General features: G+C 46.1%; 1 protein-coding gene across 7 annotated transcripts in view; it reads left to right on the forward strand.

Moving 5' to 3' along the window:
* The window catches only part of MAPKAP1 (MAPK associated protein 1), a 108,390-nt gene that overhangs the window by 78,221 nt on the left and 5,543 nt on the right, over positions 1–24,626 (forward strand). For 2 of the 7 annotated variants that reach the window (XM_082327755.1, XM_082327756.1), the window contains exons 8-10: positions 1,466–1,573; positions 10,245–10,385; positions 15,450–15,587. The exons of 1 other annotated variant lie outside the window; for it this stretch is intronic. In XM_082327755.1, the coding sequence (XP_082183881.1) occupies positions 1,466–1,573; positions 10,245–10,385; positions 15,450–15,587 (387 nt within the window). Of the gene's footprint in view, positions 1–1,465; positions 1,574–10,244; positions 10,386–15,449; positions 15,588–15,981; positions 16,253–24,626 lie in introns of those variants that run through there. 4 more of the 7 variants (XM_082327759.1, XM_082327758.1, XM_082327757.1 and 1 more) reach the window with 4 other exon arrangements.

The following is a 24,626-nucleotide window of genomic DNA, read 5'->3' on the forward strand; positions in this document are numbered from 1 at the left end:
TCCGCCAGCTCCCGCCTTTGGAAGTGGCTTTCTTCTGCCCGGGCCCCGGGCGCCTGGCTTGCCCCAGCCACACCGCTCGCCCCGCCGGGCCCCCCCGCCCGCTGTTCGGACAGCAGGCCCGGGGCTGGCTTACAGGGTTTCACCTGGAATGGTGCTAGTGTGTTCCTTTTTGATTCCAGTTAAGGCATATAGTTTAAGGATCCATTCAACTAAAAGATTTCTAGAAAAAAGTGGCCTAATTTTTGTAAAAAATTTGTAATACATTTTCTGTAGTTGGAAAACAGTTTTTTAAGTAGTATCTTTCCTGCGGTGATTTGGTTTGAGAAGAAGGTAGTTGGCACCTGAATCTTGAAGATCTACAGTTAAATGCAGTGTATATGAAAATAATTCATATGAAGCAACAGCATCTGTACGCGCTTATGTTTGATGCAGTTCAATGTTAACAGTGTACAGATCTCTGGAAAAAGATAAAATCTGACTCTCGATGACTCTTTCTGCTCCTTGGAGCTGTTGAGCTGCTGGGTGATGCCGAACTCCAGCCGGCACGGTGTCTCGAGTCGGCCTGGAAAGCAGCGCCGACCACTGCCGACGTGTCAGGAGATCCTTACCCCGCGCTGCCGAAGGGCAGCCTTTTGAGAAAGGCACCGTTGGCAGAGGTAGAAATAGCCAAATTTGGTGTCAGGGAGCTGGTTTTCGCAAAACGCAATTCATAAAAGAAGGGTTGCTTTCCTTCCCAGATATTGCTCGGTGCAGATGCTCACCTGCGCAGCCCGGCTTTCCTTGGCTTTCCGTACCTGCGGAGAGTGTGAGTGTCCGCGGGGCTGAGCCTGTGCTGAGGAAGCAGGCTTTCCTCCCAAGCTGGAAGAGCAACGCACGCGGGCAGGCAGGGCAGCTCCCGCCTGGGCCAGCCGTGGCTGGCGGGGCCGGACTGCGGCGTGCTGCAGCCCCGAGCGGCGCGGGAGGCGGCTCCGTCCCCCCGCAAACAGCGGCCGGGGGGACGTTCGAGCAGCCTGTCTGCAGTCTGTGAAGAGCCACAGAGAGGGCAGAGCGAAGGGGAGCAAACAAACACATTGTGCTTCTTCACGTCAGGAAAGATGCCCAAATAGTGCAACGTAGATGTACACCAAGGTCTGAGCAGGTGTCTCCTACAACAGGCAGTACCCCTGCCTTGCAGCGTGGGCAGGGTGTTTAATACAGCCTCGTCTGGTGTGGTGGTGATACAGAAATGTTGGACAGCAGTTTGTCAGGGAGCGTTAGACAGCTGAAGATGACTGGCATACGTTGTTTCCTTGCACACCATCCTCCACCTTTTTATGATAGGGCCCTTCCCTTTGGCAAAGAGTTTTAAAACATAAACATCTACCTGCCTTACTTCTGGGCTACGAGTAATCTCATGTTAGTTGAACGTGATAAGCCATCACTTTGCTAGAAAACAGATGATTTTACAAGTTACTTTATGTTTCAGGTCCTCAGTATCGGCTGGAGAAGCAGAGTGAACCTAATGTCCCAGTAGATTTAGACTGTACCTTGGAGAGCCAGAGCACTTTGGAATTCTGCCTTGTCCGGGAGAACAGTATGTTTCCCCTTTTCACTTTTGCTCTTGTAAATTGCTTAAACTCACATAAGTTATGTATTTTGGAATACAAGCTGTGCTGTCTGGGCAAGTAAGTTTTGATGAGACTCTTTCCTGAGGCACTTCTCAGTTGTGCCAAACCAATACTCCAGAGGGAAATGATGGATTTCGTACCTTCTAGTAAATAGTCTGCATCCTGTTTATCGCTTCATGATTAATCTTTTTTCTGTTAAACTCTGCTCTGTAAAGTTATGACCAACCCTGAAAAACACTGGAAATAAGAAACTTTTTCTGGTGCAGGTATTGCTTAGTGAATAACGTGATTGGTCTGCAGCCTATTTTGCCACGTCGATACGGCTGTTAGAGGCACTGATTATTTCGAATAGAATTTAAAGAAATTAACCATGCAGGTACAACCAGAGCAGTCTGATGATTTTTAAAGTGCTAGACAAATACCCTTCTCACCAGCTATGCTCAAATATTTTTATTCTGTTACAGTTTTAATGGTCCTAATGTTATTCCCTGATTTATTTTTTTACAAGGAATTATATGAAACTTTTAAAAAAACCTAACATTAATTTGTGTTTGTCCTCCATAGCATTTTGGTCCATCCCTCATTCTTTCTAACAGTCATGATCTCACTTTGGGTTTTTTTTTCATTCCATTTTAATCCAGCTATAAAAACGTTGATTGTACTAATGAGGAAACTGGTAGCATTCACGCTTTCAGCCAAGACCATGCTCAAGAGTGTTTGCTGCAAACAATCACAGTAAGAGCCTGTTTCAAGTAGCAGAAGAGGTTTTTTTCTTTCCTTACAAAGATTAGACCTTTCCATTTATGCTTTTTGGCTATAGCATTTTGTATTTTATCCAGAATGACAGCAGAGCATCCCCAAAGTACCTCCTCGTTCCGGTGGCGAGTAGTAGACTCTGCTGCCATGTAAGGACTAGCAGAGGGGAGGCGCGGCTGCCGCCAGCTCGCTGGCCGGACGTCAGTGCTGGAGCCGAGATTAAGCACTCGCAGTTTTGGCTGCCGTTCTCTGTGGAGTGGGACTTGCTCCCAAAATATTCTTGATGCTCCTGGTTCGTTTCTTCATAAAATGGTTCTAAGAAACTGCAGGAGAGACCGCGGCAGGAGGTGGCAGGGGTGCTATGCTTGAGGAAATGGAGCAATTTTAACCTCACTAATCAAGTTGCACTCTTCCACAAGCCAGAATTCACTGACGTCTGCATCCTGGCTATTATTTTTGTATTGATTTTTAATCTATGAAAAGATGCATACTAGTCATACTTTCATAGGTTTTGCATGTGTTGATTAAAAATAACATTTTTTTTTAATCCAGGCTCTGTAATTAAAAGTATATTGTATATACTGCATTTTTAACATGTTTTCATCATCTGTGGAGGAATCCCTGCTGTGGCTTGTAGCTGTATCTAGCGCTCGTGAGTGACTAGGTTCAGGTTGCACCATTACAGTAAATCTGTCCTAAGTTTGTAAGAGGTTTAGCAGGAGGCATTCGGTCTGCTCTGCATCAGTAGCAACTGCTCCAGGAGAGCCTCAGAGGCCTGGTCACAAGATAAACATCAGTCGAAATGTTGGGGGAACGCTTTTCCCTTTCCCTGAAGTCCTTGTGCAGCGACTGCTCCTCTTCCCTCCTAGGCGAGGGGACACAAGAGCAGGGTGCTCGGCAGAACGGAACGGGGAAAGGTGTAGGATAGATCCCTGAGGCTGTCAAGTCGAAAGTACTCTTGATTCGTGAGCCTTCCTGGCCCTCCTGAAGCAAATTGACGGTGCCCATCTAAGAGCGTGGTCTGGAGCCCCCCCAGGACGGTGAATCCCCCGAAGGGGAAGGCCCTGGGCTGGACCCCGGGAGCTCCCCGCAGCTCCCCGTGCTCCCGCTGCTGCTGCAGCCGCCATCCTCCCCTGCTGCAGTGGCATCGCGTTGGGAGGCGGTGGCTTTTTGTCCCATTTATGGGTCCCCTGTTTGTCAGCCAGCGCCTGGAACATGGCAAAGCGAAGGCAGAGCAGACACTTTGCCTTTGGAGAGTTCAAGAGCAAGTCACTGCTGTAGTTCGTTCAAGGCTGACAGTAATCTAGGCAAAATAATAAATGCTTACGTGAAATCTGCCTCTTTTCTGCTGTTCTGTTACTGAATGTTTTCTGAATTGACACCAAACTCGAACAAGGAATGCAGGAGAAATCTTCTGCTTGTAGTTTCTCCCCCAAAATGTGGGTAAATTTAAAGTGATCTTCCATTGTCCCTGCTCGGGGAGATAGGTGAAACACCCACGCCGTTAACTCTCTGCACACAGAGCTGCCCAAGGACAGCACGGGGTGTAACATCGGTCATAATTCATGCATTGTGCAGAGCCTGGTTCCCCCAACACACAATAAGAAATGGAATTTCATAGTGCTTAAGGAGCTATCTTTTGGCATGGCATTAGAATAAAAATATTGACAGTTGCGCACTATTAATAAACTAATAGCTTGAAAATCCTAACATCAAAATGAAATAGCCATTTTTTGCGTTTTGTTTTTATTTCAAATATTTTTAGCTTAGATGTGCCAGTCAGGAAAAACTCTGTTATAACAGCTATTATTTTTAAATGTGTTCTTCATAGTCACATATTCATTTATAAATATATATATGTATGATGCCAAACATCTGCTAGTAAAATAGCTGCCAGTTTCCTTTGGGCAAATAGAAAGTTTCTATTTCAGAGTATTAAATGAAACAGAAAACTTTCCATTATTAAGAAATATGTATGGAGAAAACCCCTATCTACCCAGCATTTACTAATGGCATTCAAACTAATAAACTGTTTCCAGTATGCAGAACTTTTTAACTCACACTAAGATTTATCTTTACACTAAAAGCCTGCACTTTGTAATGCGAAATGCTTTTATGTGTAGTAGCAAACTATTCATGGCTAATTTAGTTTTATTCTTACCATCTTACTTCTGGAAAGTTCCTCTTTCTCATTTTATCATTAGATAGTAATTAGTATTCAAGAGAAATTGGTCTTAATATATTAAAATTGGTTTAGTGCCTTTAGACCTGTACCAAAGCCAGTGTCTTATTGGAAAATGTAATTGGGGACTCTGTGTATGTAATTAATTGTATTACAATTAAGAACTTTCATTAAGCAATATACTAGTACATTAAAGTAATAAGGGACATTTTTGCGATGCAGTTAACTTTATATTTTGTTGTTTTATCGAGGAAATACAGGTTCACTTGCTCTTGAATAGGCTACATATGGCATTTCAATATTCTGATATTACTAATGTGTCATTTTTTAATGTCCTCTAGTGCTTACAGGCGTCCCTTTTGGGTAAGGCTCCTTGTTTTAGCTTCTGGCTTATTTTCAGACTCAGGCTTCTGGTGCCTGTTGTTTCATTACTCTTTGTCTCATCTGAAAATCAGGATCTTCTATGAGGAGATTGGACTGAGTTACGAATAGAACTCTGTATTTCACAGTAGTTCAAGTACTTGAACAAAAATACTACCTCTATAGGTAACCTGGTTTAAAAAAACAAAACAAAGCAAAAACAAACAAACAAACAAAAAACAAACAAACAAAACCCACAACAGAGTAAAGATCTTCAGCTGTTGTTTCCAGACTGGGAAATACGTCAATTTTCTGGATGACCATCAAACGTAGAGGCTGCAAACTGGTGCCATGACTGTGAATTCTAAAACACGGTAGTGCCTCACCACAGTGGCTGTCTTGAAGCGTAGGAGTGTGTAGCCCTTGATACCATTTTTGCTTTTTGTTCAGCTTCTGTCGGCAGAAAAGACCGCTCCATTTTTTTAAAAAATAGGAGGCTGTGGTTTAATGGTTTGTACGGTTTTGCTGCACAAGCAACCTGAGCAGAGATGGAGAGCAGGCCGAGGGGCTGCCCGAGTCCCTCCTCTGATGAGGACCGAGACAGGAGGGTTCATGAGAATCAGATGGGTAAAGAAGAGAGACACAGAGGTGGATGCAATGCATCCGCTTCTGTATGGGATCTCCCTCCCTCCAGCACCATGTGTTCTCACACGGTGACTTTGGGTTTGGGGATTTAAAAACACCATTTCTGTGAGTACATCGTCAGCCGTGCGGTGTCTGTGGTTCTGTCCAGGAGACGGAGTCTGCAAATACAGACTGCCTGTGCTCTCCGCTGAACCGGACCTGACTTAATTGTCACCTACGTTGCACTTGAAGTTCAGCAGCGTGGGGCAACCTGCACGGCGCGTACACAGCCCCGAGCACGGCAGGGCGCTGCTCTGCCAGGGTGCCTGCAGTTGCTGCTGAGCGCAAGCAATTGGAATGAGTAGAGCTTGTAAGAGGCGGTGGGAGGTTGGTCTCAAGTTATCCAGGTAGTGCCCAGCGTAGCACCGAAGCCGTGGCTGGCGGTGCCGGGCGAGCCGGCCGGCTGTGCGGGCAGCAGGCGCCGGCTGCTCTGCCCCTGCGGGCAGCTCCCGCGCTGCCGGCCTGAGCCCCGTGTCCAGCACCAACCTCGCTCTGCCCCCGCGCGCCTGCTCCGAAGGCGGGTGGAAGCGCTGGCACCAGGCGCGGTGTGGACCAGGATGTACCAGTGTGTACCAGCGTGTACCAGTGCCAGGATGCCGGAAAATCAAGAGGCTCCGTTCAGCTGTGCCACGCGTTGCTCTGTCCCTGGCTTGGGGATGGCGGGGCAGAAGCAGGGGCTTCCTCCCAGCCGGTCTTTTCCTGCTCTGGTCATGGATTTTCCTACCGTACTTCTCCAGTAATTAAACCCCGATCCTGGGCTAAGGGAACCGCCTCCCGCATAGCTGTGCTTTGCCCTTCATGCAGGTTCTTCTCTTGTGCCTTGTTTATCCCACACCTGACTTCAGCTTTTTTCACTTTTTCTTTCACAAAGTAAATCTTAATTAGCTAAACTATAAGGAAAAAATACAGAGGTCCTTGCAAACGGAGTCTTCATGTCATTATGTGAAGGAGTGTGATTCTGGAATAGGCATCTGTTCCTCCCAGGCCGGAGCGGCCTCTCTGCCAGCAGAGCTGTAGTGCTGGGTCTGCTCTTGGGCTAAATAATAGACCTGGAGCATCCACTTTACTTGATTGTCTTCCCAAGCAGAAGCTTTTACATTCAAAAGCCACACTGTGATCTCCATTACAAATACCCTGACAGGCCTGTAAATATTTGACAGGTTTATTCACAGCTGCTTGCATGTGGAAAATATTTTTATGATTTTTCCCCCAATCAGCTGGTGGAAATGGCTCTTCCCTCCGCTGCCGAACGCCAGCAGTCTCGCAGACATCCTCGCAGAGCTGCGGGGTGAGAGCAATATGCCAAGTTCTGCAGTCAGGTTTTTCCCTGCAGGGCATTTCTCTCTGTTGTTACTGATATTACTGCTATTATCCAATGCACCCTCAGGGGTCCGCGTGTCTTGCCATCTTTAGACAGATGATCTGTTTTGATGGTGGAGTTCCTGGCTGCTCTCCCAAGAGCAGCAACTGTAGAAATTCTGTAAACCTGAATCCATTCACAAAGCTTCATAAAACAAAGTCAGCAGAGGTTACCGATACGCGGAGGATCTGAAAGGCTTCCAGAGCAAAATCCCACTGTTGGGCTGCTCCGGCTGCGGCAGTTAATGCTCCTGCAGTTTAGACACTGACGAGGTGCTCACGTTTTTAGTTACAGTGACAGTTTCTTCCCCTGGATACGATCTGGCAGGCTGCTAATTTTCTTTCTAATACTTTTAATTTGAGTGTGTGAAATCTGAGGAAACTCAGCTTCATAATAGCGGTGTGAAGTCGCCGCGTAGTGCCCCGCTTTGCCGGTAATTCGGCGTGGATGGGGAGGCTGGGGCAGCCTGAGGCCAGGCGGGGAGGCTGGCAGCACAGAGGCAGCCGTCCCTGCAGAGCGCCGCGGGAGCCTCGGTCTTGGGAAGCGTTTTAAGAACATTTCGCAGGAGGTGTGAGGACAAGGTTAATATGTTGCTGTTCTTTGTGCTATTTCTCAATTTCTTATCGCTACCGATTCAGTTTGTCTGTTGGTGCTAGCGCTTCTTTACATATAACACTGTACTTAAGACCCCGCTGCCTGCGGTGGTGCCCATTGCGCAGAGGTGAGCCTCGTCACCCGCCATTACAGCGCTGCCGGGCGCTGGGAGGAGGCCGGGCGCAGGGCGCAGGGCACGGTGCACCCCGCCGTCGGAAACGGCTCGCGGAGGCGGCCTCTCTTTGAATCCTAGAGCAGGGCTTCATTAGGGGCAGCACTAATGACCTCCCCGCAGACGGGGTGCGCGGGGCTCAGGGTTCCTCTCCCCTCCCGCCAGCAGCGACCCCGCTGCGCTGCTTGGGTTCAGGCCGTGTCGCTGCCTCTGGGGGTCCTTCCCTGCCCGCTGTGTCCCTGCCTGTCCCCAGCCCCTAACTGCCCTGCGGGCAGGGCGATACCCAGGTGTAACCGCGTGGTCCCGCCGTGCCGCGGCCCGTATCCCAGCACGGCGTGCCAATGCGACCGCGTGCTGCGGGGACAGGGCTGGCTGCGTGACTGGGAGCCGCCGTCAGGGCGGAACGGGCATTTCACTGTTTCCATCGGTGGAAGAGGGTCCCCGTTCGCTCTCGACTGCGGGGCAGCAGTGCCATTGCCATCCTCCTGCTTTGCTTTCAGGCACCGCCGTGCCACAGTGTTTCAAGATGCTTTTAAGTGCACCAAAAAGTTTGACATATCTCAGTGTATCTTTGAAGTACTGCAGCATGAGGGTTTGACATGATACATTATGATAATCCATAGTATAGAGACATTAACACAGGGGTCTTTGACAAAATACATTGTAATGTCTCTGAAGGAGCCATTACAATTTATCTTGTCATTCTGGAGCATAGAGTGGTTGCAATGTTAAGATGGCTCTGCATAAATTCACATGTAGGCTGTTTCATTTGATTTTTGGAATTCTTTCAAGTCGAATGGCACAGCCCAGTTTGTAGCTTAACCCTTCGCTGTCCCCCTTCCCCAGAGAAAGGCCCCCAGTTGCGTGTCCGGAGGCTGTGCTGGGAGCGGCGAGGAGGGGGCATCGCTCGCCCGCTCTCCTGCGGGCAGGGTGGAAAGCTTACGTGACTAACGTCTGTGAAATGGGTATCTCCTACTTTAAGCTCTCAGCATGTATTTTGACTCATTTAACAGCAAATGCTAACCTTCCTTTGATACAGACGTGAAAGATATTTATCATAAGCAGTGACATTTGTTACTGAATTAACAGATAGAAAAGGGAACGCTTTCAGCCAGCAGGAAAAATGCTCCCTGCTCAGGTGGGGTTTTTCTTCTCTCTCGCCTACGTTTGTCCTGCTTATGGCCACCACCCCGACAGCTTCCCGTGCTGAAGCAAACGGCATGTACTTCTGCAGCTCTAAATTATCCGCTAAAGGGGAGCCTGCCTCTGCATCACCAGTGTGTGTCCGAGACAAGCGCCAGGGTTCTCTTCCCCTGGGAGCCGGGGCCTCTCCTGGCAAACCGTCCCCTTGTCGTCGGGGCCTAAACATGGAAACTCGCCCTGGCTTCCCTGCGAGCCGAGGTCCCCGAACGGGATGGGAATTCCCATCCGCAGAGGGAAAGGGCCGTGCGGGGGGCGTGGGTGTTGAGGCTGCTCCCACTGTGCAAGCCTCGAACAAAATGAATACAAAAAAATCTGACAAGTTCTTAGGCTGCTTTGCTGGATCTTTAAGACTTGTACTAAAATTCCATCATCTCATCTTCCCGTTATTAAAATTTCAGCAAAATATAAAGTTTTCATTAATCTCCTGCAGCAAATTTAGTACTCTGAGCTGGCGGTTGATTCAGCTTTTAGGACTACATTAGCTGGGATATTAAACAAAACGTGTCATTCTTCAGTATCTTCTGTAAGAAGCTAAATCAGTTTTCAAACATATTTATACCACTTTATCTAACAGCATCTGAATGATCATTTAGAGCTGAGATGCTTTATTAGCAGCTGGCATAGAAATTACTCTGCACAAAATTATATATCGCATTATAGTAATGTTTAAATTGGTGTTAATCCAACGTCATAAAATGTAAAAAATCTTTAAAGTGAGTTATATTTTTTCAGTAATTGGCATTTTGGCTTAATGAGATGTTACCTTTTATAAAGCCAGTACCTGCAGCAGTAATGAGAATACTAATCAGTAAATAAAGCGCAGCTTCGGTACCGCAGGGCTGAGATCCGAGTGCCCAAGGCGTTGCCGGCGCTGCAGCAAGACGCCAGCGTCCCATCCCACGCAGGGGATGCTGAAACACGGGAGAACTGCGCTAGTGCGCGCGTCGAGGGCGGCGCCTGAAAACGCCGCCCTGGCTGGGGACGGGCCCCTTCGCCGGGCCCCTTCCCGGGGCGGGAGGCTGTGGGTCAGCCCCCGGGGATGTCTGCGGCCCAGGGCGCTCTCGTGTCACGCGAGAATGCCGCTGGGATGTTGCACTGCTCTTCCTGCGGGAGGCAAATGTGTATCCTAATGCCCTTAATGCATTGGTGATTTTGTCTTTGGGTGGAGGGTGCGAATTTCCTCCTCCCAGAGACGCGGACCTGAGCATTTTGTTCTTTCTTAAAAAGCCGTCTGCCGCTGCAGGCGTCACAGCCGTACTTACATGCTAGCTGAATCATATGCCGTATTTTAAACCTCTCGTTCATTGCTGTTGGCTTGTTTTGCAGGTTCAAGAGGAGAAGAGGTCTCGGAGGAGGACCCTCAGATCGATATAGCTACAGTTCAGGACATGCTCAGTAGCCACCATTACAAGTCCTTCAAAGTCAGCATGATCCATAGGCTTCGATTCACCACTGATGTTCAGTTAGGTAAATCAATCCGTACTATAACGCTTAGGAAAATGGAACGGTTCAGACCTTCGGCCATCTCTAATAGCTGACTGTCCGTCTCAGATGTTTTTAAAGCAGTCATTATCGTGGTGGTCTGTTTTATCGTGGAGCACATCGCTTGAAAGTGTTGCTAGCATTTCAGCAGTTAAAAAAAATTGCTTTCAGTTGAAAATACTTCAGTATTTTTATTATCCACAATCAGCTAGCACATGTTTCTTCTGAAAGAAGGCCATTATTCAATGACCCCATCTCTTTTTTTTAATCTAGGCTTCCTAATGGAAAGCTTCTTGCCAACTGTTTTCTTATTTTTAAATGAGGCTCTGCAAAATTGGGAATGATTAGGTTTTTCCTTTTCCGAGAGTGAAAGATTTTAACGACCAAGTGGAAACTGGAGGTGGAACAAAATAAAACTAGCATTCTCTAAAGGTTTTATATTGTCCTTATTAGCTTTCTGAATGCTTTTGAAAACCCAAAGGCCAAGGGATGACAGAATCTTGAATTATAAAAGCCCTATTACTGTTTTAAAATGATTGAATGGCTTTTTATCTTTGTGTTTAAATTGTGAAAATTTGATTAATGATGCATTGGTTGGTGACCCGTGACACTTCTGCAAATACCTTCCATAAAGAAATGATTCAGCAGGAAAATACTAAGTGCCATAATGTTTACAAAATATATTTATTCTGTAGAATTCAGTAGAATTGTTAAATGTACACTATAGCAGTTTCTGTATTTTTGTCACTACAGTCTCTTCATTCTTCCATCCTTAAGCACATCTAAAAGTATATGTCTCAGATTTTTACAGAAGAGGCTTTCTTAGTTTATTTTGAACTGTCTTGTTAGGGAAGGATTTATACGCTGGTGCTGCAGCAGGACAGCGCTGGGCACGTTTTCTGCTTTTGAGCCAACCGGCTGGGTGTGATAGTTTGCTTCCAGTGAAGTTTGACTCACTGTATCTGGAAAGTGTCAGAAATGAGAGCTTGAAAAGGTCATGACAGATCACTAAAGATAAATGGTTAAGGGAGAATAGCTGTTAAATGAAACAAATGGCTTAACTTGGGTAGCAGTGAAGGAGCTGACCCTGTCCAGTCGTGTAAGGACCATAAAATTTCCCTTTTATAACAATATGTGAACTTGTGTATTTTTGATGGCAGTACACTGGCAATGTGATTTTTATAATGTAATTACTTTTTAAAAATGAAAGAAAACCCCAGTGAGATATTCAACGTTTGGGCAAAAGTACAGCATCAGAACCTCTAAATAAAGTCAAAATAAGTGTATGTTGCTGGGTTTTCTCATGAATTTTTTAAAGATATTAAAAGAGCAATGCTGGTAAAATAAGCATTGAGGTGCTCTTTGGATTAGGGCTGCTGAGCGTTAATGTGTTCATCGTCTGCGAGTGACAGACTGCTCCATACAACCTGAAATGTAAAAAACGATGTCTAATTTTTTTTCATCGCTCCTCAGTAACTGTGGTTCCGGAGCTATCCTGGGTCAGTTTAATGATGGCCGGCTGCAAAGACTTTTCTCTGTGGCAGTTTTATGTCGCCAGTCCTACGTAACAGCCATAGCAAAGCCACAGTTTTCCTAGCGGGTGCCGAGAATCCAGAATAATTCCATTGCTCCTCACGGACAGTATTGATGGTGTCGGTAGCTGTGCGGGAGCGTATCGGCTGTCAGGCTAGCTGAAATGCGGCACGGTGGTGGCACTGGAAATATCTGTGTGGTTCTGGGGGCCAGTCCCAGTTCCCCAGGCTTGCGGAAGGGTGTTGTGGTGCGACAGAACCCCAAAGTGGTGGGGAAAACCCTCAGCGTAGCTCCCCTCCGCTCCCTGCCGTTTGCTCCGACGCTGTGGGACGTAGACACGTCGCTGGATCTGGGCAGGCTCTGCACTGGATTTCCTTTCAGTTGCAGGTGACAACAGTGTGAGCGATGTTTGTGAATTACTGTTTGCACACTGGTACTTTTTGAAACGTTTTCGCTGTTTTGAGGCCTGAGCATTGAATTTGAGGCAAGGTTTACTGAAAATACAAGCTTGGTCTTCTGTAAATTGTGCATAGTCCTTCTACAGTAAAAAGCGATACGTAGATGACCATGGGAGGAGCGACCACCTTTTGACTGGTGGTTTTATTCCAGTGGGAAGCTTTAGCCGCAGCAGTTTAAGGCCGGGGGTTTTATGTTTTAGCTCGTGTTACAGTGTAATGCACATACAGTAGTGCTCTCAACATTTTTACAAAGGTTCTATCATGTTGTGAAGGAATAAGACACATTTGCTTGGGCGTCACATTAGCAAAACTAAAAGAAGCATATTGTCTTGGAAAAGTACTGCTGGCAAGTATTTCAGAAAGGGGGGGGCAGTTGCAGACCCCAACAAAGGAATCAAGAACAGAACAGTGTTGCTGGACTAATACATCGATGGCATTTCTTTTGATAAAATGAATGAATTAAAAAAATAGTAGAAGAAGAATTTTGACTCGGTTTTTGAGTATGACTAATTTGTGCTGCGATACAGAGACTGCAGAAGCCACATACATAATACTGTTTTGATTTTAGGTTTCAACACATACAGATTGTGAGAACAATAACACAAAAAAGACAACATTCTTTGTCAATGCGCTCTTTGGATGTGAGTGAGCTTAAGCCAGCGATGTCGAGATACAGAAATAATGGATGAAGTATACAGCAACAATTTGCAGATAAAAATAATAGAAGTTAAAGTGTATTTTACATGATAAAAAAAAGATGAAAGAGGAGGAAGTCTGTTACATCTGAGATGGTTACAAAATCCATGCTTGGTGAAGTAGCCTCTGCTGAAAAGATTGATGCAATGGGGAGTGACCTTGGCTTGGAGCAGGAGCTGGTGATGTATGTATGAGCATCTCTCTGCTAAATGGACCCAGATTTGTAGCACTAATATACATGGAAGCCCAGAACCAAACTCAGGATGGCAATAAATCAACAGCCACTTTGGGTGTCATTTCTGGTTTATATTCCACTATTGTTCTATCACTTTAATTCATGTCACTATCATCTGTTCATCTGGAACAGTTTTATATAATTTTCCAGTGGAGTTACCTGACAAATCCTATCAAATTAACAAGGTGCATTAACAATATTGACTGACTGTGAATTCTGAAGTTGCAGGACCATACAGTGAAAAATGTTTGAGGATATTTTCAGGGGTGACGTTTTTAGAGGAATGCATGGGGAACAACCCTCGCACACAAAGAATTTGCGCCTTTATTTTTAGAACTTGCCTTGACTTTTTTTCAGCGAGAAAATAAGAACTTGTACCATCGATTTTGCATATTTTCCTTAAACTACAGAAAATGCCATTTTGAATAATTAACCAGTACAGTGAAATAACAACGCCGATTTTAAATAATCTGTCCAAAATTAAATTACAAAACAAAATGGGCTCCAGATACAGCATCAGCCTGCTCCAATTACCTAGTTCTAGCAGTCCTTGTGTTAATTAGACTCTTGATACAATGCTTAATTGAAACGTGATCTCTCTGATGTGACGTATGCTTAATGACAAAGCGCGTTCTTGGATGAACAGAAGGGGGGTGGCGTTGTGATAACCCGTCCGGGTGGGCAGGGTTAAAAGGAAGGGCACCTTCTGCCGGCGAAGGGGCTGCAGCACGGCGCCCGCTGGAGGTGCCCGCTCCTCGCTGTCTGTCTGCTTTCCTTTGAGGGTTGCATGAAATACAAACGAACGTGGTTTGCAAATTCTGCGGCTATGACCAGACTTTAGGAAATACTGAGTTAATTTGGGAGGGCTTGGGAGAGTCGTTACGTCTGTGGCATACTTTTATTTTGTCACATCTCTTAAAAGTTTTATCATCAGCTGCTTTAGGTTTTCTTGTGCTTCAGATGAGCCAAGCGTAATGTATTTGAAAGCATCATAGCCAAAACCCTCAAGAGGGAAAAGGTTCTCTCTGCTGTTTTTCCAGAGGCGCAAGAGTTAAATGATGTTTAAATACTTTTTTCCTGTATTGCTTCCTTTTGTCGCTTTCTCATGAGCTTCACCTATAGCTCATGACCGAAGCGATGTAATTATGTTTAAGGCTCCACACACCACGATGTAAAAAGCACGCGGGGAAGCTTGTTCAGTCGTGGCAACAGCCACTGAACAATGAGCCGCTGTTCACCAGCGCGGCGCAGCGGGGCTGTGGCCCCGCAATACCGTGATGAAGGCCGCTGTAAATTACGGCGAGCGTCCTGTCCCGGGCCGGTTCCAGCGCGGTCAGCCCTCAGCCCGCCCGGCAGCCTCCCGCTGGAAAGGCTGCTCTTGCACGACTGCGGGAGTAACGCGCGGAGGGGTGGTAGAGGAATTTTCTACTCTGGCTCGCAGAAGGTCTGCTGTAGGGTTCGCCGCGGCCAGGGCGGCCGACGCGCAGCAGTAGGGGAGCGCCAGCCATCTGGGGAAGCCCGTGTTGGGAAGCAGGGCCCGGCGCCCGTGCCAGGAGCTACACAAATCCTCAGCTTGCTTTCAAAGCAGCCTAATTAGAGCTGGCTTTAAAATGCCAGCAGTGTAAAAACGCGCAGGATCTCTGGGACTGGATGTCTTTGTTTATGAGTATCTGGGTAACACAAAGAGCGGTTCTGTAGTGCTGCGAATGGGTGTTGTCCTCTCGTATAGCGGATACAGCGTATATGCTCTATAGGAGATAGAACAGGGACGGTGTGTGATAGTGTCTATTACATATAATAGCGGTGACTGAAAAACTAGCAGTATCTTTCTATAAATCTTGCAGCTCGTGTAGCTACTGCTTCCAGAAGAGCTCTGTATGTGTTGAGAAGAATTTTTTCTGTGATATTTCTTTCTTGTTGGTATGCTTATGCAGGAGAATAAAATGCAGATTATCAATGCAGTTTGATAACCATTTGCTTTTGGTTTCAAAAGCTCCCGTGCTTTCAAAAAGCCCAAAAGGGCAATATACTTTCATCCCATTTAAGATTTATAAAGTGTGTCAAACAGCTGATATGAAATTGCTTAAACAGCTCACTATTGTGGCTCTCTGTTCTTTCTCATCTCAGGTATTTCTGGAGACAAGGTAGAGATAGACCCTGTTACTAATCAGAAGGCCAGCACTAAGTTTTGGATTAAGCAGAAACCCATTTCAATCGATTCTGAACTCCTCTGTGCCTGTGACCTTGCGGAAGAAAAAAGCCCCAGTGAGTAGTCCTTTTTATTTATGTTCTCTCTTCTCTCCCTCCCTGTATGTGTTAGATGCCCAAAGAATTATTGCTACCATGTCCTTTTCTTTCTATAGGTGTATTTTATTCATTATAGGATGTTTTTAATCTGACTCGATTCTGTTATAGAGAACACAACATAAACAGATCCACATTTTATGGGTGTCCTTTTAATGCTGCTTACAGCTAATGGCATCGTGAGGAGTGCTTCTTGCCCACTATCACTAGCTGCTAACACTGCCGTACCAAGGAGACGCTGGCTTCGCCTAGCTGGTCTCTAGCCCTGTAGCACAGCAGTCAAATACGTGTTTGAACATACTTGCAATTTTTTGGAACTTCTTAACATCCAGACTGGTTTTAAACAATTTCTTAGGGGCAATTGAGGATCTCCGACATGCAGTAAGTATCGGCGCAGTCTAAATTTGCTTCAGCCGTGGCTGCAGGTCAGCGGGATTCCGACGTGCTGCTCGGGGAGTTCGGTTTCAGGAAAGCAGTGGCGGTGCCTGGCCAGCGGTGGTAGCCAAGCTGGCCGGAGGACGGGTTGGACGTCCCAGTTCAGCCAGTCATCGACAAGAGGTCAGAGTTTGCTACGTTTAGAGTGTGGCCTCAGAAGCCGAGTGCTTTTGCTTGTTGTGTCAGTGCAGTAATGAGAGTCTATACCTGTAAAATTTGTTTTAAAAAGCCCAAGACAGGCCCTGGGGGACTTGGGCAATGTCTCCCGGTGGTGCCAAAATGTAACTATCTACTATCAAAAAGTAACTGCGGTTCAAAAGCTCGGATGGATTTTATTACACTTGTGCTTTTGCAGAGTAGGGATGCTAAGTATTAAGTACTTATCTGCAAGGTGACAGAGAGGGAGAGTTATGTGATACATATTTACAGAGGTAATGATCTGTTGAATTCTCTTGGAAGAGTAAATTTATGGCTGCCACAGATTTTATCAGCAATTATTGAACTATATCCTTCTCCCCTTCATTACCCCTTCCTACTCCCATGTTCTTAGTCCAGTCATTGTCTTCCTTTTCTGTCTCTCCAAGCAAGATTTCATGGTCCTTGGGAAGGTGTGATCCATGACCAGGCAGTCCAAAATGTGTAACGGTTACCTTTATAGTTCAAGGTGCAGGTTTGCACTTGTAGATATATTAACACCTCTGAGTTTGTAGCCACATTTCATTTCAAATGCAAGCACTTGTGATGGTAAAATTGTGCCCACAAAATGAGGCTGTATCTGAAAAGCCAGCCTTGAAAGCCGAGGTTTGCAGCTCACACTTCCATCAGCACGCTACTCTGAGACCTTTGGGGTGTGCTGGGACACCCCCAGAGCGGCGTCCCGCAGGGGACGGGGCTCTTCAGCCCCCGAGGCAGCACCCGCTGCGGTAGGAACGGATGCTTGTACCCAAATCCTGCCAGGCCAGGCAGAAATGAGAGGCAGAATTTCAGCCCCCAAATGGAGTCCAGCGGTGGAGGGGCAGTACCTTCACGTGGAAATCAGGGAGTGAAGAATCGTGGTCCCTTTGGAGAGGATGCTGACAGGTTACGACAAAGGCAACCTTTATGGAATCATAGAATCGTTAAGGTTGGAAAGGACCTCTGAGATCATCGAGTCCAACCGTTAACCCACCTGCCTGGCCCACCTCTAAACCGCGTCCCGAAGCAAACGATGATGCTGATATGATACTGAGGATTTTCATTTACTCATTTTCATGTGGCTGTCATAAACTTTTCCTATTAAATAAGTGTTCAGCATAGTTCCAAAAGGAGAAAATAATTCCTCCTGAAATCTGCTGACCTCTTCCCGATTCACTAAAGATGTTCCAAAAGTCATTATTTTAGGCCAATAGAAGAGACTTTTAGTCTGACATTTCAGAATGATACATTTTGGGGAACTCTTAACAGCAGATCAGTATCTCTTGAATTTTAAATGGAAAAAAGTTATTTTAGTAGCATAAAGGAATGAAACTCACTGTATTTCACAAGTTTTGTCTGTGATTTTTATCAGCATAGTGATATATGTTTGTAGCAGAGTTTACATAAAAAATTATTCCCAGATCTTCCTTGAATGAATTATTGCAAAGAAAGAGAGGCTGAGTAAAGATAAGGTCTTTGAGTTCTGCAATATATTTTGTTTTCATGTTTTTATCTCTTGTAACACAAACATGCTCCATCTCATCTTTCAGGAGTGCTCTGCACATGTAGCGGTGCTTGTACAGTTACACCGGGTGAAAACACAGGGTACGTTTTACCAGGCTGCCTGCCTTCCCTCGGCCCTGGCAGCTGGGGTTGCAGTAAGGGTGGGTGCTGCTTCGCTAGACTGACTTCTCGTCGTTCTGAAGAGAGGCGAAGGGTTTGCAGAAGCCTCCAAATGTGACCTTACTTTTCAGTAAGGGCAAGGGGTGCTGGGAGTGGAGTTTGGTCGCTGGGATCAGTATAGCTGGAGGCTTCTGCAGCAATTGCTCCTCTGAACATGGGAATTAACGGAGTTCAATATTTAGTTAGCTCTTACTTTCTGCAGATTAAAGAGATTTCAGAGCTTTTACTGGTACTTTTCTGCAGAAATGTGAACACAGAAATTGTGTATCGGTGTAGTGGAGAGTCTCGTGCTTATTTTCTGTTGGTTTTCTCTGAAAAGACAGGTTCATACAGCGAAGCTTTAGTGGCACTTGTGTGCGTGTTAAAGGGCTCGACGACTTGGGAGGTGGCGTGCTGTGAATATTTACAGGCGGACTCGGAGTCGTTCTGGATGGGGCTGAAGCTTTCCTGTGCTGTGAGTTTGCAGATCTTAGAGCTGCATTCAGTGAAAACAGAAAATGAAAACAGAAAGCCTGGGCATCTAATTTGCCATTAGTGTGGGTATTGTAGGCAGGAATGGCTGATGATTTTTGTTTGCCCTTGTGGTAGGCCTGGGTCAGCATTTGAATTTTTATTTGTAAATTAAATCAGACTCCCTGAATTTAGACAGAGGGAAGAGGTAATGGCCCTGCTGGCTCGATCAAATGCCATTAGAACCTGAAAACACTGTGTATAAACGGCTTGTTTAAATCAGGTTCGGTCTGATTATCACGAGAGATTCTGAATGTTTTGAATCTTGAAAGGAAGCATCCTATCATTGAGAAATAAGATTTAAGCCTTAATAAAGTAGTTGTCATTTTTATAGCTGAAAAGAGCTTTGTATCTCAATTAAGTGTACATAATATAAAGTCTTAAGGAAGCAACATAATATGTTTAATACAATTATGTCCCTTTGCAATAGTGTAATTTAAAGGAAATCTGATTCTGTTAATGTCTCTTACATTACCTGGACAAGGGAGAAACTTCAGTGTCACTGACCGCTGCTTTTTTACAAAGTGCACTGTGGGCCACGCGCAGCTGTGATGGATGCGTCGCGGCCGTCCCTTCCGAGCGCCGGGGCTGCCAGGCTGCCGCGGCGCCTGCACCGCGGGAGCGCTGCGCCGGCGCGGGTGCGCGGAGGGGCGAGCAGACCTCAGGGCAGGCCTTCAGCGGCACTGAGGCTAATCGGTTGGGCAGACTTGCGGTTTTCGAAATGCGTGGGGTTCTTCCATTCGCGTGTGTTTTACGATAGCTGCAGAAGTCGCACTTATTTGATAATTTACCTGAAACACTGAAGAAATGTTCTCTGTGATCCTTTTTCTGCTTTTTTTTTTTTTGTTTTAATAAAGCAGATGCATCTCAGTTGCTAGGTCAAAATACCCTTAATATTAAGGTAGTCTAAACAAAGGTGTTCTGTAGGTCACAGAGTACATTGGTAACTTCGGTTCGTAATTTAATTGCCTGCTTTGCACCCTGCAGCTTAAGATTTCCTTTAAATTCTTATTCCATTGTTGCACTGGGGCTTAACAGAGTGTTAACCTGGTAATAGGCACAGGGCCTCCCCATTATATGTCTCGCTATCGAGCGGTTCTGCATGACTAGTTAAAAAAGATGGCAAGAAGATTAATGAAAGCCGCCTAGTACAGAAGGGGGGTAGGTACCTTTGCAAGACTTCTAGCGAGGAGATATTAGAGCTGAACCAGAGCTTGGCTTTTTCTTTATCCTGTGACCTTTGAACCTGCCTTACTGTCGAGAGCTGCCAGCGGAGCCGACGTTTTGATTGATGTTGCTACACGAGTCAGTCTTTCCCATTGAATTCCACATCTGCACGAAAATAGCTTTTCTAGCAGTATTCGTACTGGCTGTAAGTGATAGCCAAAGGGATGCCTGAAATGCTTTTATGTAGTTTTCATTTAAAGCTAAAGGTATTTGATGTTCTAATTCAGTATCCAGATCCTCCAGATTATGCATGTTGGGTAATACTAATTTAATGAATTCATTATTGGGTTGTGAAAGGACTAAAAACATACAGAAAGCATTGGGAAGGCATGGATTCCTGCTGCTTGGGGAGCTTAAATAGAGACGTTGCACGTTTGCTCAGAGCCCTGCAGTGGAGCCAGAGCAGAGAGGCAACAATTATCCGTGTGCTCTGCAAACGGTGCACAAAATATTGCGTGGTACTTCCTAATATTCGTGCTCCCGCTGTGAATAATGCGGTGTGTGAAGTAATAGCAGAAAATTCGTACTTGATAGGAGACTAATCACAGCTTCTGAGCAAAAGGTAAAAAACAGGTTCAGCAGAGAAAATGTTCCCAAACTTCAGGCTTGGAGTGAAAGAAACCTCAACGTGTGTAACAGAAAGAAATGAGTCCAAATGCGTGCGGACGTGCTGTTTGCAGAGCAGTTAACTGCCTCCGAGGGAAGGCAGCGAAGGCACAGATGGCGCTTGGGTTTGCTGCGGTTTGCGTTTTCTGTGGCAGGCTGAGGACTGTGCCCGGGCTGGGGGCCAGGCCGAGCCCCGGCGAAAGGCCCGGGCTGTCGGAGACCTCGCCAGCGGCCGCCCGGGTTTGGCGTAGCTGGGGGGATGCGCCCCACCGGAGAAGGGGCCTGGCAGCCAGGGGAGCCGCGGCAGCGGTTTGGCGACCGCTCCCCTGCGAGAGACTCCTGCCTGCTGCCCCACAGACGTGGCTCCAACTTATTAAATCCGTCCCTATTGAACAGCCTTTTCATAAAAGTACTCTGGAGCGCAATCAGGAGTGCGCATTGCCTCATCCTTTTAACAAATATGTTTTGTAGCCCTATTAAAAGGGGTCTTCATCTATCCTGTCAAAGCTATTCTGCTGGGGTTTTTTAGTTTAATTACACTATCCAATTAAAACTCCTTGCTGCATTTTGATTCGCTTCTCCTTGGGCTTGAGTGGATATGACATTTACAAGGCTCGCCTTTCAAGCAGACAATGGCGTGATTGATGAGGTGCAGACGCAATGAAGGAGGCGATTGCCATGTGGAAACACTGCTTAGTGCATTTTGATTTATTTATCATCTTTTTTCCCAAACAAGGTTGCTGGTGAAGAGGTTTTGGGCAACCTCGAGTTCCACCTCCGTTTTCACCATTCTTGCAAAAATCTTTATTAGTATTCTGACTTTGATAATAATTTGAAGAGGAAACAAAAGGCTTTGGGGAAAAAAAAAAATCCAGATGTGTGAATAGTTACCACACTTTGACATAAAAGTGGTTGTATGCAGCACTTTAATTGCAACTCTGCTTTCAGGACATCTGGCAACAAGACATCCCCTAATAGCAATGTTGTTTGATAAGCCTACAGTAGAATATAAAGACCTGAGTTGTAGGGAAAACTATTTTTTTTTCTTAACATTCATATAATTTGTTCCCACTTAAGTAATGCCTTGGTTTGAAGGAGATCCATCAGGTAGGTGGTGTGCAGTCCGAACTCATCGGTGGTTCCACTGATACCGGCGGGGTCAGGAATTCATCCCTAACTTCGGCTGCAGTCACTACCTCTGAAGGAGACATCGCCTCTAAAATATGGACCTCTCAGATAAATATCGCTTGCATAAAATGGGCTTAACCCCACGTTTACACTCAGGACAACATTCCGGTTCGATCTGGGTCCCTAACCGAGCTCGGTACTGTCTCCCTGGTAATCCAGCTGCGGCTGCAGTGCAGCTCCCGACATCCCCCTAGAAGAAGACTTCTAAGTTTTTTTGTTATTCGAGGTTGGCAGGATGGGTGTTTTGATGGTAATGCAACACTTGCATTTTTGTAGGACCTTCAGGCCCCGCTCCAGGGTCATGGCATCATTTTTGAGGTAGCACATACGGATTTCAAACACAGAGTCCCTCCCCAAAGCTTTAGATTAAATGTAACAGTGGTTGGGGAGCAGAGGTTACCCCATTTGAGTGCTTTAAGTAAATCTGTCTTTGTACAGAAACATTGCTCACGTGTATTTTATTTTCATCGTTCCTTGCCTGTTTCCCAGTACATTTCTAATTCTTTGTAATCCCTTCTGAGCCCGTGAGAAAACGTTTCAAGGTTTGATCCTGTTGTAGTCACAGTTTCTGAAATGATGAAAATCTGTGATGATGTCAAATGATGCCCATAAGTGTTTTGTTCTTCAGAGAGGTCTTTCTCTAGCTATTTATTCCACTAATAACTCTTAATTGTTGACTTCTGCCTTATGGCCCTGTAATGACAAAGCAATCATCAAGGTATATTGAAAAATTAACATAAATTTGCATTTCCCAGTGTTTGTTTTCTGTTTTGTCCAATTCATGAATATTCTTTTCATCCTCCGTCTAATTAGTGATTTAATTCAGTGCATACTGTTTTAAAGAGAGGCTTTTGGTACAGCCTGAATGGGGGGAATGGGAGAGGAAGAAGAAAAACTATTTCTAGTCTTGGCAGATTCAGTAAAAAAAAATTGTCTTTTCTTGTGCAAATTCACATCCTTCCAGTGTTTTCCAGGCAAAAAGTATATTTTTTTAGACTCTCTCGATAAAGAGTTTGTTATTTAGATTAAAAAGTGAAAGTTTTTTTCACCTATTTCAAGTGAAGTTTTTGTGTGTTTTCCCAAGACTGTAACTTGCAGAAATTTGCAGGTTTACCAATGACGGCGTAAGCACTTTTCAGTCAGTAATTCTGGAACCTGTAATTCAGCAGTACGTCTCACCCGCTGCAGGTAAACGCAGAAGCAGTGAGCTGTTGGGGGGACGAAGCGCAGGGCGGGGGTTGCTGTTCGCACGGGTACTGTTCCGCCAAACCTAAGAAAGACAGAGAGGAGAAACGTGAGCAGCAGATTTGCATCTGGCTGTGCTGCTGGGTTTGGCAGGATTCTTGGTTATGCCATAACTAGCCTCTTCTTCACTTTTTTTGGCAGTGTAGTAATGTTAAAAATTAGGAGATATGCCAAACAATTGAATTTAAGACGTTGCATGGAAAGAGTAAATGAGCTCTCCTCCTTTCCAGTGAATTAGCATCTTGCCCTTCCGCCTGAGTCTGCTGCAGGCATTTCTCCAGGTGTAACCACACAGGAACCTATTAGTGTTTGAGAGTTAGAAAAGATTTATCAGCATTCAGAGCTGAGGCCAAAGGGCACCTACGGTAGGCTGTTGTTTTCCTGCTGTCGCAGTGAGGTTAGCCCCAGCGCGGGCTGCGGAGGCACGGCAGGAGCGGGGCTGGCGTGGGGCGTCCGCACGAAACCTGCTCAGGTTTGCCGAGCTCGCCCCGGGGGTTGTACCTGCATCCTGACAAAAGCCTGTGATAACAGAGGAGGTTCTGTCATTTCACTTGCCTTCCGTGTTTTAGCAGATAAACATAGTTGGGAATAACATGTATTTTCCATTGTACAGCCGATTAATTCCGATTGCAAAATATTGAAGTTCCCTCCTGTTCAGTTCACCCTTGCCATCCGCTGCAGTGGCTGACATTAAATACACTTCTGCGTGGTCTCGGTGCGGGGCAGTGGCAGACAGCACCGACGTTTGCTGGAGTCGAACGCTCGTGTTTCAGACCCGCAAGCTAAAGAACACCAGAGCATTGTTCCTGTAGGAGTCATGGTAATGAAGCCGTTCGTGCGATATTTGCATTTTTTTTAATTCCACCGTCATGTGCGGTAGAAGCCACTTGAGCTGCTGCTGTTTGTTACCAGATAGTCTTATATGGAAATATAAAACCGTTGAAGTTCCTATTGATCTCTGAATTGTCAAGGGTGGTGCTCTATTGGAAAGAGGTACATCACATATTTAAGCACTCTTGGAAATGGAAATCAATCTCACAATTCATAAATTCCATCTGGCTAGAATAGTAGCAGAGCAAAGTGCCAGTTATGATTTCAATGAACTAATATTTCATGCTGTAAATAGTATAATGTGGACACGGAGCACATAAACATAATGCTGTAATGGGGCTTTCTAAAGAAAAGTCGTCTTAGCTTCTTTCCACTAAATCACCTGTCAGGGCGTAGGACTGAGTTACGCGGCCTGCACGCCAGGTTGTGCACAACCGCGGCACGCGCCGCGCATTTGGGCTTTGCATCAGATTCAGCGGCAGCATCGCGTCCCCTGCGGCTCCCGAGCATCCGCGCAGGAGCACGGGTCCACAGCTCAGCCAGCGCCTTGCCAGAAAGGTGGGGACCAGAGCATCCTCCGTACCGGTGGGACCGGGAGCACGAGCGCTGCCCTTGGCTGTGCCGCGGCAGCCAGGCTGCCCGGCGTGCTGTGCCGGAGGGGTGCGTGGTGCTGGCGTGGCACGGGGGCGGCGCTGGGCTCCCCGGGGGGAGCAGGGCGAGCTCTGCCTCCTGCTATAGGGCGCGTCGGGATTGTTATTGGCATCTGTTGCTCTAATTGTCATCGAAAGAGCTGACTCCTCACAATCCTAAAGTAAGTGCTCGAAATAAAGTTCCGCGTTCTGCTTCTGTCAGCTGTATGAATACTTTTGCCGGAAAGGAGGAGTAAATCACCGGTTTAAAAGAAAGATGGGGGTACTGGGGAGGGTTTCTTTGTCCGGCATGACGGAGGCTGTGATCTCACTTAATTTTCATATTAATATTTCATTCTGTGGTTCTGTGCCCTACCTCTGCGGGGAGATGCATGGCAGAGCAGCAGAGCTCTGGAGGAGCACGCCGGCGGCACGCTGGGTCTTTCTGCTCCCTGCGTCCGATGCAGGCTGT

This window comes from Platalea leucorodia (assembly GCF_965183815.1).
Source record: "Platalea leucorodia genome assembly, chromosome: 15".
NCBI classification, from domain to species: domain Eukaryota; kingdom Metazoa; phylum Chordata; class Aves; order Pelecaniformes; family Threskiornithidae; genus Platalea; species Platalea leucorodia.